Source organism: Protopterus annectens, chromosome 9.part0 (assembly GCF_019279795.1).
Source record: "Protopterus annectens isolate FY-2018-M chromosome 9.part0, PAN1.0, whole genome shotgun sequence".
Classification (NCBI taxonomy): Eukaryota; Metazoa; Chordata; order Ceratodontiformes; family Protopteridae; genus Protopterus; species Protopterus annectens.
This window is the reverse complement of record NC_056743.1, coordinates 623690245-623706793: the sequence shown is the minus strand read 5'-3', so window position 1 is coordinate 623706793 and position 16549 is coordinate 623690245. Positions and strand designations below refer to the sequence as shown.

The window sequence follows — 16549 nt, the reverse complement described above, 5'->3', positions numbered from 1 at the left end:
ACTTGTATGCTTGAAGTGAACACAGAAAATTGCTGGATCATTTCATAGGTTCATATGTTCATAGAGCCCAAGAGCCATTTTAAGCCTAGCCCAGCTTACTCAAAATTTACCAAAATATTGCTGACGTGTCAATACCTCAAGGAATTTTATGATTATTATATAGGCTTGTACACATCAAGCATTTGTAGGCTTCCCCTGTCAGGTCTATATCAGATCATCGAAACGGCTCATTATCGAATGCCGTAACATCGAACTGCAAAACCTGAACCCTAGCAATATTGAAACCTCAAAACAGCGAATTTTTTTCCCCAGGGAGAAAAATTGCTGTTCTGAGAAACACACACACATCACAAGCACACTAAAAAGCAGCAATCCACACACATACATTTAAAAGTTATATTTAACCCTACACTACACTGCACATACACTACTATCTATCCACTTACCTTAACCCAGACCCTAACCCTAAGGACTGTCACTATCGCACACTCACCTCACCCGTGCCCTAACTCACTTAGCCCGCCCCTAACCCCAAATTCTCACTATCGCACACTTACCTGACCTGTGCCCTAACCCTAACTCACTTAACCCGCCCCTAACTGCAAATTCTGTCACAATCGCACACTTACCTGACCCGCGGCCTAACCCTAACTCACCCAATCCATGCCCTAAACCCAAACGTCCGCACAATCACACACTTACCTTAACCCAACCCGTAACTTTCCACTGCATCGCTGAAAACATTGAAGCCACAACAACGGCAAACCGAATTCTTTCCCTAGGAAAGAATTTGGTTTTGTGCAGCTTCGCTGTTTTCAGTGTTTGCGATATTGGGTTAAATATTAGATCATTCTAAATTCTGCCATTTCGATGATCTAATATAGACCCTCCCCTGTCCATTATGGACATAGATGCCAGAAAGGGGGTAACTTTGCAATTTTCCATCCATTATGTTTAAATATGGTTAGGAATGAGCTTTGATTCACATGGGATGGAAGCATGTTCCAGAGAAGTGTAATCTTTGAGACATATACCTGTCCCACCAACATGTCCTGTTTATATCCCAGATCATACCTCTCAACCATACCAAATTCTGCAGTATTTACCATTTTTGAGGGCAAAATAATGGGGTGCCACAAATTCCTGAGTGGCCCCTTCAATTCCCAATTTTTTTTTTCTTGAAGTTGTCATCATGCATCCCAGGGGCACGTGTGAGTGATGACATCAGGCAGACTGCCAGCCTGTTGGAGACCTGGCTCACCTCAGACTGTGTTTACTTTCTCACCTGGCTGATCTATTTGATTTGGAAATTTGGAATAGCAGGGGCAGGGCAGCACAGCAGGCAGCAGTGAGCAGAAGAGCTGTCTACACAGTTTAAATTAAGCCATTTCTAACTTCTGCCAAGCCCAAGACCCAGTGCAGTAGAGTCTGGTCCAGTGTCCCCATGCACTCCCATGATGATAAAATTTAATTTCCCCGGCGGCTCGATCTCAAGATCCAGGTAAGTAAAAAAGGTAAAAAAAAAAAAAACACATATGTAAAGTTTGCATGCCATTAATGGCCTATTACCATGAATCAATTAACAGGCTGCGGATAAAGTAACTTTTGTGGTGTAGCATTTTAAAATATTGTCTGTAGTTAACGCATTGTCCAGAAGATGTTGGAAGAGTTTTGTTCAGATAATGTAGCTGGATTTAAGGTTAAGCACGTTGTACAGGGCACCAGATTCACTTTTCTACTAGACAGTTCATTGTAGTTGTGATTTGTGAGCCTGTTTTTTTCAGTCAGTGTGGGATGCACAGTCTATGTTAACTTGTTAGTTACTGCCAGCATGTGTTCATTTTTTATGTATTATGACTGTTAGCATTACTGTAAACGTTATTTCTATATTTACTTATTTAAGTTTTGTTCTCGAACTGTGTATGAAAGCTAGCCTGTGGCAGCAGAATTTGCAATATTCTGGCAACTTCTAAGGATTGTAGTCAGTAAATAATGATAGACACTTAAGTTTATTTCATGTCATTCAGAATGCGAATGCTAAACAACCCCTGCTGTTCCAGCAACTTTCAAAGTTAGTAAAACAATACTTAAAATCTGTCTTTAACCCCCCCCCCCCCCCATCTACATTCCTGGCTCTTGCACTAAGAGGTTGATTGGTATGTTTCAGGACACACACTACCTAACTCATAAATGGTGCACCTCCCATCCCATTACACACAGATTGATATTTGATAAACTTTAGTAAGACAATAATTGGAGGGTTATGGTATACAAAAATAAAATATTGTCCCATCTGTGCAGAGAGGTATGGTCCACAGCACCTGGACACCCTCGACCCAAAGAAGTGGCAACTGGCTGAATCTAGTGTAAGTAAATTCATTTGTAGACTGTTTTCACTACAGCGCTTTGTTAATTAGAGATTTTCTCTGGTGCGGTGGTGTCAGGTCAGCTCCATGTGGAAACTTGCATGGTGACTTTAACCATTCAACTACAAACATCTCCACTCCTTCTCTCTACCATGCTTATTCCATTGCTGTCACCACAGCTTGACTCCTCCTCCTTTAGCCCTTCAGTCTCCTCCTTTCTTCCCTGAAGTCAACTCTCCTCTGCTAAGAATTCTGCAGATATATTTATACTTATGTGTTATTTGAATGCGTGCCATCTTTTACTTCTATATTTATACCTTGATTGTAAACATTATCACTGTTGTTATTATTTTCTTTGAATGTAAAAGTACTGCTCAACATACTTTGTTCTGTGTATTAATATTTTACTTTGTATGTAATTAATGTGGAGCTTTTCTCCCTGGGCCTCCACTGAAAATGGGCTCTTTCTAGGCCTGGAGGACTTTCCCAGTTAACAAATGCAATAAATAAATAAATGCACTTTTCTTGCTTGATAACTATTTACGTAGTACTCAAGTCTTAAGTTGTCTTGTGTTCTTCTTGTTATTTTTTTCAATTTATTTATTTATTGAGCGGCTAAGTGTGCCATGGTGCAGAGTTGCATTTTGGAAGTGAACACAAGCTTTTACACTAATGCTGTACATTATATTTCATGATATAGCCTAGGCCTATGACAGAGCACGGTTTAGGAGAACAGTAGTTTTAAATTAAGTATTACTGTTCTGTTAAGGACTTTGCCCTGCAGTTAAAACAGTGCATACACATATATTACTGTTCACAACTGACTGGAGAAAGGGTCCTTTAGCTGAGGGATAGCAGCAGTTACTCAATTAGTTAATGCTTAAAAAAAGATCTTGTAGGATGGTCCAGTGGTGTAACTGGGGGGGGGGGCACTTTTAGGACTATATTTACATTAATAATTTAATGTTAAGGGCATTCTTCTTTAAGGACAGTCCCATAGCTGGTGCAGCACGCGCAGGCATCCTGTTCTTTCTGAATGCCCGCGCTCAGTTTTAAATACAGCAAGGGAATTTGCTGCTCTGTGTAAGGCAATTTGCCAGCATGCACGTGTGTGTATATGTGTGTAAAATGCCCCAGTTAGGTATACCTAGTGGTTAGTGTTACTCAGTCAAACCCTGTACCTTAGGTACAAGAGCCTGAATTCTCTACCCATACCACCACTTGTGATTCAAGGAGTTGAGTCCATAGCTCTCAACTGTCTAGAATGTCTGGAATGTTTGACTTATACTTTTGGTCTATTCCTCTTAAAATTTGTTGTTTTCTGGCAAAGCAGTGAGAACTGAATTCACTAAATAATGATAGCCATTTAAGTTTCAGTGTTTCAATCTTTCAGAAAATGCATGGTGACACAAAACATTTTATGTTAGCAACTTTCTAAGATTATACAAGCAATGTTTAAAATGTGTCCCTGCTTTGGGGCTTTTGTCCCACCCCCAATAAATGTTGGCTTTTTCCAGATTTCTTGTGCTGCAAAGTTGAGAGATACAGTTGTGTCAAGTGAACTTTACAAGGAGCTGAGAGCTTTAGGGGAAGAGAAGTTTAGTGCTGCTTATGCCAAGTCTGTTTGCATTGTTAGTAGCACAAAAGGTAGTATACTTGCTTTTGATGCAGAAGGTTGTGGGTTCTACTCCTGCAGTATGTGGATGGATTGCTGATAATGTACTGCTGTACTTTAAATGGACTGGATGCTGCAGTGCAGTCCTGAGAATGTCCTACTTTGAGGAGATATCTAGCAACTATGAACCTGTTATCAGTTGTCATCCATTCCCTAGTACTAGCTTATCATTTTTTAATGTAACATAGGCAATTTATTCTTCAAGGGCAACAGGCACTTTATTTGTGGATGAAACAATGAAATATAAACTTGTTAGTTACAGATATCTTTAATGTGGAATTATTTAGATGACTTTTACTTCTGCAGAGATTGTGCATATTTACTAATATTGGCGGATTGTAATGACAGAGGTTTGAGTAGACTTTTATGATGGAAATGTTCTGAATTAGGTAGTTTTGTCATTATTGGTTCATATATTTTATTTCATTGCTTACTGGGAAAATGTTCAAAACAATACATTTAAAACATGCTCTAACAAGTGTACTATATTATACAAGGAATGAAATTTAATACAATCAGGAAGGGGAATCAAAGAACACATGTATGTTTGCATGGTCCTAACTATGTGTGCAAGGGGCCTATGATTTGTAAACAGCCCACAGGTAAACCTTTATCCACCACCAGCCAGATGCATTCTCTTTGAATGTGAGTTTCAATGCTGTGTCAATGAATGTGGGTTTCAAGGGCAGAGAAGTTTTAATGTTAAGTCTGTTTTCATTGTGAGAATGCATTGCTTTCTTTAGCAGATGTCTAGCAGTGTTTGTGCTATAAAATTTAAAATAAAAGTTTTAAATGAAATCCAAATAATCATTGTAGAAGTAAAGCATAAAGCAGTATGCACATTACAGTGTTTATAGCAAATGGGGAGTAATAGCCAATTAATTGGACACTGGAATGGCTGCAGGGGGAGAAGGCTGTCTATGGGGGCCCCATTTGACCATGATTCTATGAGAGGGAGGTGTGGCAATCTCAAAAACAGCCCCAGGTGGCACAATCTCTAGCTACCCCACTAGGGTGGTCTCTGTTTACATTTTTGAATCATTAAAAGTCTGTACCATTTTGACCTTCTTTACAGAATCATTTGTCTGACGTTGATGCAAAAGAACCTCAGTCTTCAACACAAGATCAAGCAGAACCTGCTAGCGGGAGAGATTTACACTTGTGGGCATTCATTGCCTTTCAAATACACTACATTTACATGTTAAACAGTGTAACAACTTTTTTTAAACAAGAAATATTTTTATTAAATTATCACGTATGGCATAGAAGTCCCAAATGGGAAATGCTTAGTTAATAAGCAATCGTTGTGTTTGACAAACAATCATCATATTCAATAAGCAGTCATTTTTGTTCATCTGTGTTAGTGGATTTCTTTTCTTTTCTTGAAGTGAAGTACCTGTCCTTATGGAATAAAAAGCTTAAGTTAAAGTCCTGAAGTGATGCAGGAACCATTCTGATAGTTTCCTTTCCCATGGCATGAAGAGAACATATGCAGTCCTTAGTAATGCCAGGCTAAGATTGAATTAGTATCATATCTTCAAATAATGTAGAGCAGGGCTCAGTGAAGAATCACTGCAAGTGTCTCTTCTGAGTTTATATAATTCAGACTCATATTTTACTTAAGCATTTTATAGAGTTCAAATACTGATATAAATAAAACACTATTGTTCTGTTTATATTTTTGTGTTTAATATTTTTGTCTGTTCTTCAGTTTGCGTTTAAATGTTGGTATCCCACAATTCCACAGAAGTGGGTGGGGTTGCATAATTACATATGCAAACTTTATATTAATCACCATACAGATCTTTGGCCAGTTGTACCTACTTTTCATGGGCCTTTGTCCAGACTTTTGATGATTCCAAGTTGAGAGGTATGTTACAGATGAGGCTTAGGTCCTTAGAACTGTTTTTTTATGCAATTTGCTTTGGCGATGTGCAACAAATCCATCAGTGTGGGATAAGGGGATGCCTTATATGCTAGGCATAGGTTGATGCACATCAGTCTGTAAGAGATCAAGTAGAGAGATGGAGCTTTGAGATAGTTCACATAGGACTTGTTTACTCCGATTTTTTTTTTTTTTGAGAAGAACTTGTGTGGTTCAAGATGTTTCAAGTGCCTGGCCAGGTACATGCCAAAAGGTGCATTGTACTCAGTGGGATAGTGACCACCTTGGACCTTGATGCCATCTGCTTATTTAAAAGTTGTTCAGCATTGAATGATTTTCTAACCAAAGTAGGCACATGATGGTTGATGGTCAATGGTCAGGTTACTGCCAACGTGTTCCCAGATCCCTGACCAGTGAGCCTACTTTTAGGGGTGTATTATTAATGCAGCAATTTCCAGAGGAGGCCATCTTTCCCAAAGGGTATGATTATACATTTTTTTTGTATTGAGTTTTAGACCATTGCTTTTCAATCATCTGTTTGCCTGTGTCAGGCCCCCTTGAAGGATATCTGTGTCTATGGCTGATTTGCAGTCTTCTGCAAACTTGGTTAGCAAGAGGCCCTTGACATTTGGCTTGACTTGAGAAGAAGAAGATTCAAAAAAGGAAAGGTCTAAGCACTGATCCCTGTGGGACTCCACTAGTGACGGGCCTCTTTGTGGACATGGATTCCCCTATCCTAATGTATTGTGTCTTATCAGAGCTTATTTGCTGCCTGTGTCTGCAGCTTTCTTCCTTTGTGTCTCAGGACATCACATGCACTGTTGCTGCAGTGGTGATCCAATCAGAAAGGAAGCAAGTCACAACATATTCAGGCAGCAATGATGATCTCCATGGGACAGAGAATGTGTTTCATGGCAAATGTCTAGGTACTAATTACTGAAAAGAAAAGAAAGATCAAGGAATACATGATCGACTGTGTTTACTGATATTACATAATCTCAACATTATGGAGTTATATGGCTAAGTGCTCAACATGGATGTGTCTTGCTGATATTATAAGACATCTACAAAAGAAGAATACTTACTTTGTGTAGGGCTTCCATTTTACTGCTTAGTTCTTGAACTTCATTGGTTAGTTTCTCTGCTGCGGCATCACTCAGACCTAGAACAGGGAGGTCAACAGATAATTACAGGAACATATGCGACAACACTTTAAGTACACAATATATTCAAAACAGTGCTTTAGTTATTTCATCTGACAAGGAGGTACAGATCTATTTACTGACGTTAAATGAGTATTGCACCACCTTCTGGGAACTCTGTGGCTACAACATGGGCCAAAAGGCGGGCATGACATAGTCTGTGTATGAACAAATTTAGAAATGTAACAGAAGAAATAAAAATAAAGTTAAAATCAAATGCTGCAAACCAGTGATTGTTTCTAAAGCAAATCACAAAGCAAAATCATCATACATTGTTTAAAACATTTTTAAAGAATACACGCAAAAGGAAGGACACTTCTGTCTTTGTGCATAAAGTGCGTAATCAAAGCTCAGATGCTGAGTTATACAAAGAACATTAATGGGCCCTGCAGTTGTTTGAATGCCATAGGGGTAGTACTTTTCAGGTAAATGGCCCAGAAAAGTAAAAGGAAAAGTTGTGTGTGTGTGTGTGTGTGTGGGGAGGTGAAGCTGAGGAAATGAAGAAAGAGCTTAATCTAGTTTGTGTATTAAGGCGTTCTTTCCAAGAGAAATAGTAGCATTGCTGTAGTGTTAGAAGAAAATAGACATATACACTCCACATCTTGACATTCCAGTCTGAACTCCTTTTACACTTATTAAAACTATTACATATAGGCTTTTTCAGAGTACAAGAAGTAACTCAGTCCTTCTGTAACAGTATTTCTTCTGTCTTCATAAAAGCAGCCAAGAACATGGTTTAAAGTGATGCAAGCAACAGGCATTTATTTGTTACAGCACTGTCACTTACTGCTAGATATCCACCTCCACCTTACACCTTAGATATAATTAATCACAGAATGTTTAATCAGTAGCTATGCAAAGTGTTTATTATTCTTAGAAAACAAAATATTTCTCCTTTCTTGGCTATGACCCAAGTATTTTTTTTATTATTCTTTTAGTTGGTGGCTTAGATGGATGTGCATGATCTTGTGACATTTCACAAATGGGATTTTTGTGTCAGGAGGCTTAAAACATAAACCACAGAGATGGAAGATGTTGTCTAGCCTCCATGAGATCCATATTCCAACTTACTTATTTTTTTTTTTTTATTTCTCTAGAACATCTGTGTACCATGACCTACAAATCACTTAGCTCATATGAATTAAAGCTACATACCTACACTATGAACAGCAATGTTAAATAAATATAATACAAAGAATATTATTATAGTAAGAGCCCAGCATCTGCAGAATATTTGGAAAAAGTATTACCATTTTTCTGCCAAATTGACAGGCAAGCAGGCACTACAGAGTGTTACAATTGACAAGCAAACTGGGACTAGAGGGCAATCTGAAAATCAGTGTTGACGGGATCCTCAAAAATGTAATGGAGATCATGTTATGTGTACACCCAGAGACATGTTTCCACCCATCTATGAGAAGAAAAACAGCTGGCTAAGAGCCAAAATGTAGCTTAACTTGAGTATTATTTTTACTACTCAGTTTATGCTTATCTGTGAGCAGAGATAGCCAGAAACTGAAATGGAAGCCATACAGAAACAAACCTGTGCTATAACAAAGGCTAGGCATGACAGCATTTAGCACCAATGCCCATGTTTAGAAATGTTTTCCTATTCACAGGGTGTAGCAGTTCACATGGGACTTCCTATCCTTAAGCCGGATAAAACCCAAGTACACTGTTATGTGTCCAGTCTGAAGGCTAATGAGACTTCCTGCTCTCTCTTTCTCTCTCTGTTGTCCTTAGTTCACTTTTTAATATTCTTTTACTTCAGATTTTGATACAGACATTTTCTTAGACAGAAGAGAAGAGTTGGCCCTAGCAGCACTCATTAGTGTTCTACTTGCTGCCCTTGTCTTACTTCACTCTGAAACAAAATCTCTCTCTCTGCTTTTATGCATGAAATACTTATTTCTTGTTCTTTTTTAAATTCTGGTCCTCAGCCTAGGGCCACTGTCTGCAGTTACATACTTAGTTTGACTATCTACACACAAAACGTCTGCTTTACATCAGCCAGCATTGTGTAGTGCTACTCTAAACTCAAATGTGCTTTGTCCATTCTCTATAGAAACAGGAGGATTGCTTACTACAAGACATGGCAGGCTCTAGTACTCACTGGCATGATTCTTTCTTAATTTAATGTAGTCTAAAATCTACAATCCCTTTTCTAATATGATGTTCTTCCACGTCTTTTAAATAAGATGTTAGCATACTGACGCTGAGCTTGAAAACATATCCCTCCTTTTGCCGTTATAGTATGCTCTGTTTTAGTTGGGTACTAACACTATCCATTTATTTAGAATTGTTTTTTCTTTTAATAAACAGTTATTGTAGAGACCTACAAGCATCTTTTTTTCAGGTGTGATCTGGGAGCTGGACAACAGATTTCCAAGGAGTTATGAGAACTGTGTTATGCATATAATGACATGTTGTATCTGGGTCTATATTATGGTGTAGAAATGTCGTAACAGTGAATAAGAAAAGACCAACACGTATTCAGCCAAATCCAGTTCCGTGATTCGCTGAATTCTTACAGGGCAAAGATGTAGTTGGCCAACTACACAATTTTGCTCTTTTCTCCACTGTAGTGCGATCTTGGAGGTGTTTAGGTGAAATGGCAGTGGAGTTTTTAACTAGATTGTTTAATGAAATCTTGGAAAGTGACAGGATGCCTGAGGAATGGAGAAAAAGTGTTTTGGTACAGAGGGTAATGTGCAGATCTGTAGTAACTACAGAGGGATTAAACTGATCAGTCACAGCATGAGTTATGGGAAAGTGTAGTGGAAGCTAGGTTAAGAAGTGAGGTGATGATTAGTGATCAGCAGTATGGTTTCATGCCAGGAAAGAGCACTACAGATGCGATGTTTGCTCTGAGAGTGTTGATGGAGAAGTACAGAGAAGGTCAGAAAGAGTTGCATTGTGTCTTTGTGGATTTAGGGAAAGCATATAACAGGGTGCCTAGAGAGGAGTTGTGGTATTGTATGAGGAAGTCGGGAGTGTCAGAGAAGTATGTAAGAGTGGTACAGGATATGTACGAGGGTAGTGTGACAGCGGTGAGGTCTGCGGTGGGAGTGATGGATGCGTGTAAGGTGGAGGTGGGATTACATCAAGGATCAGCTCTGAGCCCTTATTTGCAATGGTGATGGACAGGTTGACAGATGAGATCAGACAGGAGTCCCCGTGGACTATGATGTTTGCAGATGACATTGTAATCTGTAATGAGAGTAGGGAACAGGTGGAGGAGACCCTGGAGAGGTGGAGATATGCTCTAGAGAGAAGAGGAATGAAGGTCAGCAGGACTAAGACAGAATACATGTGTGTGAATGAGTGGGAGGATAGAGGAATGGTGAGGATGCAGGGAGTAGAGATGGCGAAGGTGGATGAGTTTAAGTACTTGGGATCAACAGTTCAGAGTAATGGTGAGTGTGGAAGAGAGGTGAAGAAGAGAGTACAGGCAGGATGGAGTGGATGGAGAAGAGTGTCAGGAGTGATTTGTAACAGACGAGTACCAGTAAGAGTGAAAGGGAAGGTCTACAAGAGGGTAGTGAGACCAGCTATGTTATATGGGTTGGAGACAGTGGCGCTGACAAAAAGGCAGGAGTCAGAGCTTGACGTGGCAGAGGTGAAGATGTTAAGATTTGCACTGGGTGTGACAAGGATAGACAGGATTAGGAATAAGTATATTAGAGGGTCAGCCCAGGTTGGAAGGTTTTGAGACAAAGCCAGAGAGGCAAGATTACGTTGGTTTGGACATGTGCTGAGGAGGGATGCAGAGTATATTGGGAAAAAGATGCTAAGGATGAAGCTGCCAGGTAACAGGAAAAGAGGAAGGCCTAAGATAAGGTTTATGGATGTGGTGAGAGAGGACATGCAGGTGGTTGGTGTAACAGAGCAAGATGCAGAGGACAGGAAGAAATGGAGACAGTTGATCTGCTGTGGCGACCCCTAACGGGAGCAGCCGAAAGAAGAAGAAGTGCAATCTTGGAGTTGGTATATTTAGTTGGGGGGGTGGGTTTGGTTTAGGTAAAATTAGTTTTGTTGCATTGTGGGGTAAACATTTGTTTGCCCAACATGTTTTCAGTGAATCGGGGAAATGGATTTCGCTGAATACTCGGTCTTTTTGTATTCACTGTTACTGTGTTTCAATGGTGTAATATAGAACCATTGTATCTTGCTCCCAATTTGTAAACAGTACACAGCACTTATTTATGTTATACATAAGAGATACAAACAATTGCTTTAGGTACACTAAAACTGAAGATTAAAAACTCATCAAAGTGAATGAAGAAATAAAATATTTCAGTAGAACATGTACATTTGAAAGTATTCATTCAGCAAATATAGCAATGTATTTTTCTCCTGAAGCTGGAAGCTATGCATTTTGCAGAACAATTGCAGCTTCGCTACTATTTTTTTTAAAAAAGTTGCTACCACAGTGAAAGAGTACTGAGAAAACGTTTGTTGCATTAAATACAACAAACAAAAATCTGTTTCCTGGCAGCTATGTATCAGATCACAGGCTGTAGCTATGTGAGATGTTGTGGTTAACACCTCAATAACTCTTGGCTGAAAAAAGAGCTGTGATGCTTTTGTTCGCGTAATGATGAAGTATTGATTGCTGTGCACTATCACTCACGGTACGTGGTTTTTCTTCACGGCACGGACCATAAGTAATAGCGAACACCCACCAACATTGCCATTATTTGTACAGTAACTTTGCTAGTAACATGATCAGTGAGTGTGCAATCTTGTTTACAGGCCATTACTTCTGAACACAGCAGAGGCACAAAATGTTTATTTTACTTTTTTAATTTGTTATAGGGAGTTACGCTTTCGCTAGTTACTTCTGAATATTTCAGATGGAAGATACTTTTGGTTTAACTCCTTTTTGTTGGGGGTGGGATAATTCTGAATCTCACATTTCTGTCTTTCTCCTTTTTTTTTTTTTACTCATTTTTAGTTTTCTATGCACGTCACAGACTGAATGCGTTTAATGTGACCTGTTCTGGGCATATTTATTTCTCTCGAGTCTTACTGGAATGGAATCTTCAGAACATCGCTTAACACTTAAGACTGATTTTAGCAGCTGTCTGTAACATCCTGTTTTGATTTGTGCTTCTGCAAGTAACATTTCAATGTACTGTCTTTTTGCCTCTCCCCTTCCTTCTGTCTCTGTTCTGCATTGCAGGCTTGCACTATGAAACAAAACCATGGAATAGAGCCTGTCAATGGAAGACCTTTTTTGGTTGTCCAACATCCAGATAGTCCGTGAGTCCAGATACCTGTACCCTCTTTACCAACTTCTTCCCTTGACGTGAAACCTTATTTGTTTTTTCCCAAGCCACGGCAAGAGCCCCATAGCCCATTTATTCTTTCATTCAGGTGGGAGCATACCTATCAACTGTCCAGATTTTTGCAGAATGCCCAGATTTTTTCCTCATGTTTTTTTGTTTGTTCCTCATTAATAAATTTTTGTTTTTTTAGCAAGTCACTGAGGATTGAAATCACTACATAATGGAACTTATTTTCGATTAAGAGTTTAAATCCTTTGGGAAATGCATGTTAACACAACACCTACTATTCTATCAACCTTCTAAGTTTATAAGAGCAATATTTAAATTCTATCCCAATTTTTGGGCCTTTGTCCCCTCATTATTTTAGGCTTTCTCCAGATTTCTTGCAATAAGGTTTTGAGAAGTATGGGTGGGAGCCCTTTGGTTCCTATGATCCCCCCATGAGGACAGAGTGAGATGTCCCTACGCATGCACAGCTGGTGGCCTGCTTCAATCTGCTGCTCCAGGGAATAACTTTACCCTTCCAAGAACCACTTCTTGGCCTGTGCAACAAATGATCTACAGCTGAGGTCAGTTGTGTTGTGGACATACCACTTCTGCTCCTCCGCAAAGAAAAATGAGATGGTTTTGGTTGTTCAACCCGACTATGGACAATATAATTATGTTATGCTATTTTATTTGATTTTTAAACTCCTGTATGTCTTGCTATTTAATATTCTTTGGAAGCTTTATATCTATTTCATTGTATGTCAGCATTTTTTATTTTTTGTATGCTTCTCACATGGCCTACAAATGGTCCTATATGATCAATGGTCTAGCTCGGCTAACAAATTGAAATAAATAAACAAATAAATAAGCAAAGAGGTAAATAAATAATCATTAGCAGTAGCTTGCTGGTTAAGAAGACCCACTAGATTAGTGATGTTGCCATTTCCAAGCATTTAATTTAGTACATTCCAGAAAGATGCCGATTTATTGTGGTTTATTTCTTGTAGAGTGGTACAGTAGTTTTCTTTTGCTTTTCTTATTTGGTTCTGAAATTTAAATTTGCTTCTGTGTATTTGTTGAAGGATGTAGGTTCTTTCTCAGCTTTGTACAAATTGCAGATATGGCATTCAGCATAAACAGACAGTATATACATCCTTAAGTGTAGTGCAACATTTTTTTTCAAAATGTCCTGCTCATCCCACTCACTGCAATTCCTCGTCCCCACTTGGTATCTTTAAAGTCATACTGTATGAATCCACACTTAGATAGCCAAATAGTAAGGTGCCAAATAGTATATGTTTAAGTGTAGCAATAAAAATAAAAGCTTCTACTTCTGCCCACTGCAGTTTAAAACCTCTAACAGTAAGTACCCTTCAATGCAGACTCAAACTGCTACTGAAGGTGTCCAATTCCCCAATATTTGCTATCCAATGCAAGCACTCATAATGAAATCTCGTATGTAACTACACATAAAACCAAAACAGCCAAATAGTACATGCTCCCAGTCCAGATATCCTGATTTTTTTCTAAATAAAGAAACGGGACATCATCATCTCTGACACATTACCCTAACCATCTTATTGCAAATCAATAACCTTGTGACCATCAAAACCACACTTACCTTTTGCAAGAGTGCAACACGAATATTATTTTTCTCAAGACTTTGAAAAAGTGACCATCAGCATTTCTTTCATCACTTTTTTAACACAATGAACTCACATTTTCAATGTAGCACTTACTTGTCCCAGGTTATCCTCATAAACTCTACCACAGCCATGGTGCAATTGTGTCGGAAAATGTTATTTCCTACAGTACTGAACCAATTACCTCCTAAGACTTAGTTGTGTAGACAGTATATAGTTCATGACATAGACAGGCACAATAAAACTTCTGAAAATTTTGACCCAGAATATCAAAAAGTGGCAAAGTTATAAATCATTTCCTCATAGCTTTAATAAGGTTCAACATTTCAGACAGAAAGGAACAAATGTGAGATGACTGTTTTTTTAGCTCTGTTTTGTCTCCCTGCCCCAGCCTGCCTATTATCAGTCCCATCTTCTCAGGCTTGAGCCTATGCATTCTTCATCCAGTGAGGGCCAGCTACAGACTATAACCTATACTGTGTTACCACTCCTGTGAAGGCCTGTCATGAAAAGTAACTTCACACAGTGATGTGAAATTGCCCTTCTGGGTGAAATTTCTCACTGAGGGTCTTGGGGTTCACTAGGTGAGGCCATAGATAAATATTTTAAGTACTTGGTTCATGTTTATTTTAAACTTGTAAAAAATATAATGAGCATACATTTAGTTTTCTTTGCTTGTAACTTTGGCAGTATTCAGTATTTGGGCCTATAATTTCAGTATACTATCTCTGGGTCCAGCCTTTTGAATTTCACACTGTTATTATGGTATTGTTCTGTCTCAAAATGTAATTCTGCAATTACTCTGATAAACTAGCTTTCTGGAATCATTTTTACACTTTATTTATTTTGTGCACTAGTATGAACTATGATATTACTTTACATTTTGCAAACCCATTTAATGGCTCTGGAAGCTTTCAGGATGTCTTCTGGTCCCAGACAGAACTCACAAATGCTTGATCTTCCTAGAACCACAAGTGAATGTGCCACCCAATGAGTGGCAGACACAGAATCACAAGTGAATGTGCTACCCAATGAGTGGCAGACACTGCATGAAAATAGTGATGGACCTTAAAGAGGAGGCGTCCAAGAATGGTTTACCTACTATTCCCCTTCTCAAAACCTTTAGTCCTGAACTGGTAACATTGTGGCTACTTCAGAAGAGAAATGTCTCTGGGGATCTTACAAAACCCTCAAAATTATCAGCACAGACTGTGCTTTCCTGATTTACTCCTTTCAGATAATGATTCCCTATGTATGGGTATTTGTTTTCTTAATACTGTAGAAACAGCTCAAAAGTTGGCTTGGAGAGCTAATCTCATGGATCATCTGGGAAAAGTTCCCATCACACATATTCCTACTCCCTTCCATGGAATGCTATGAAGATGTTTTTTCAAAGGTATCTAACCATGTGTACTAGCTAACACTAGCCGAAGTGTACTAAAACCCTAGCTAGCTGGCAGCCACTGGACTCATCTACAATGGCAAGCACCCAGGTAGCTCGTGAACATGGACTATTTCACTGCACAAATTAAGCAAGAAATGCAGACCTTAATACAGGTAGGAAAAGAAAGGCTTTGCATCGAAGACCTGATTTGAATAGTCCCCTTAAATTATTAAAATCCCTGACTGTCAGAATCCACTGAAGGAAGGTGGCTGGATTTATATTTAAAATTAAAAAAAGACAACCTTGAAACTACTGGAAATTCATTGTGAATGTTTAATTACTACCACTCTGACTTTTACACAACTGTTATGCATAGCAGGAACAGGGAGCAAATCACGCTGATTAACTTAAAAGGTTGGTGCGACCAACTCTGTCTCAGGAATAAGTTTCTGGACTGGTGACTCCATCAGAGGATCGAAGATTATGCCAGTCATTAGCAATGCATTGTTTGGCAAGGTCTGAGTCCTGATGGTCTTCTGTCAGAGATCTTTCAATTCTTTTCTAAATCACTCTTAAATTCTTTTTCATTAATACTCTTCTGTGTCATGCTCTCTGCCCTCACTCTGACATTATCTCAGTCACCTTTCTGAAACCTGGCTGGAATTTAAGACTACCCTCATCACAAACACCAATTTCAAGTCCTCAGCCTCACTTATAAGATGTCCATCACTATTCTAACCGTAATATCCTCTCCTCATTGGCTACATTATTGTCATCCTGCTCAAAATGGATTTGTTCACACCCATCAAAGGCAATGTAATATTAAATAAATTGCGGTGGTACAGCGGTAGCATTGTTGCCTCACATCAAGAGGTTCTCCTGTTCAATTCTTGGCTGGAGTGCCTTCTGTGTGGAGTCTGCATGTCCTCTCCATGGTCGAGTGGCCTCCGAAAGACATATGTGAATGGGCGTGCCTTCACTGAAGGTTGGGCGTCGGGCTGGCAACTCAGCACCATAAAAATCTACTGCCAATCATTAGCGGACTGGAGTTCTGCTGTGGCGACCCCTAACCGGGAAAAGCCAAAAAGACAAACAAACTCCTAAAATGAGGCCAC

General features: G+C 39.1%; 1 protein-coding gene across 2 annotated transcripts in view; it reads right to left on the bottom strand.

Moving 5' to 3' along the window:
• The window catches only part of EGFL8 (EGF like domain multiple 8), a 233888-nt gene that overhangs the window by 30338 nt on the left and 187001 nt on the right, over positions 1–16549 (bottom strand). For both annotated transcript variants that reach the window (XM_044083186.1, XM_044083185.1), the window contains one exon: positions 7012–7088. In XM_044083186.1, the coding sequence (XP_043939121.1) occupies positions 7012–7088 (77 nt within the window). The remainder of the gene's footprint in view (positions 1–7011; positions 7089–16549) is intronic.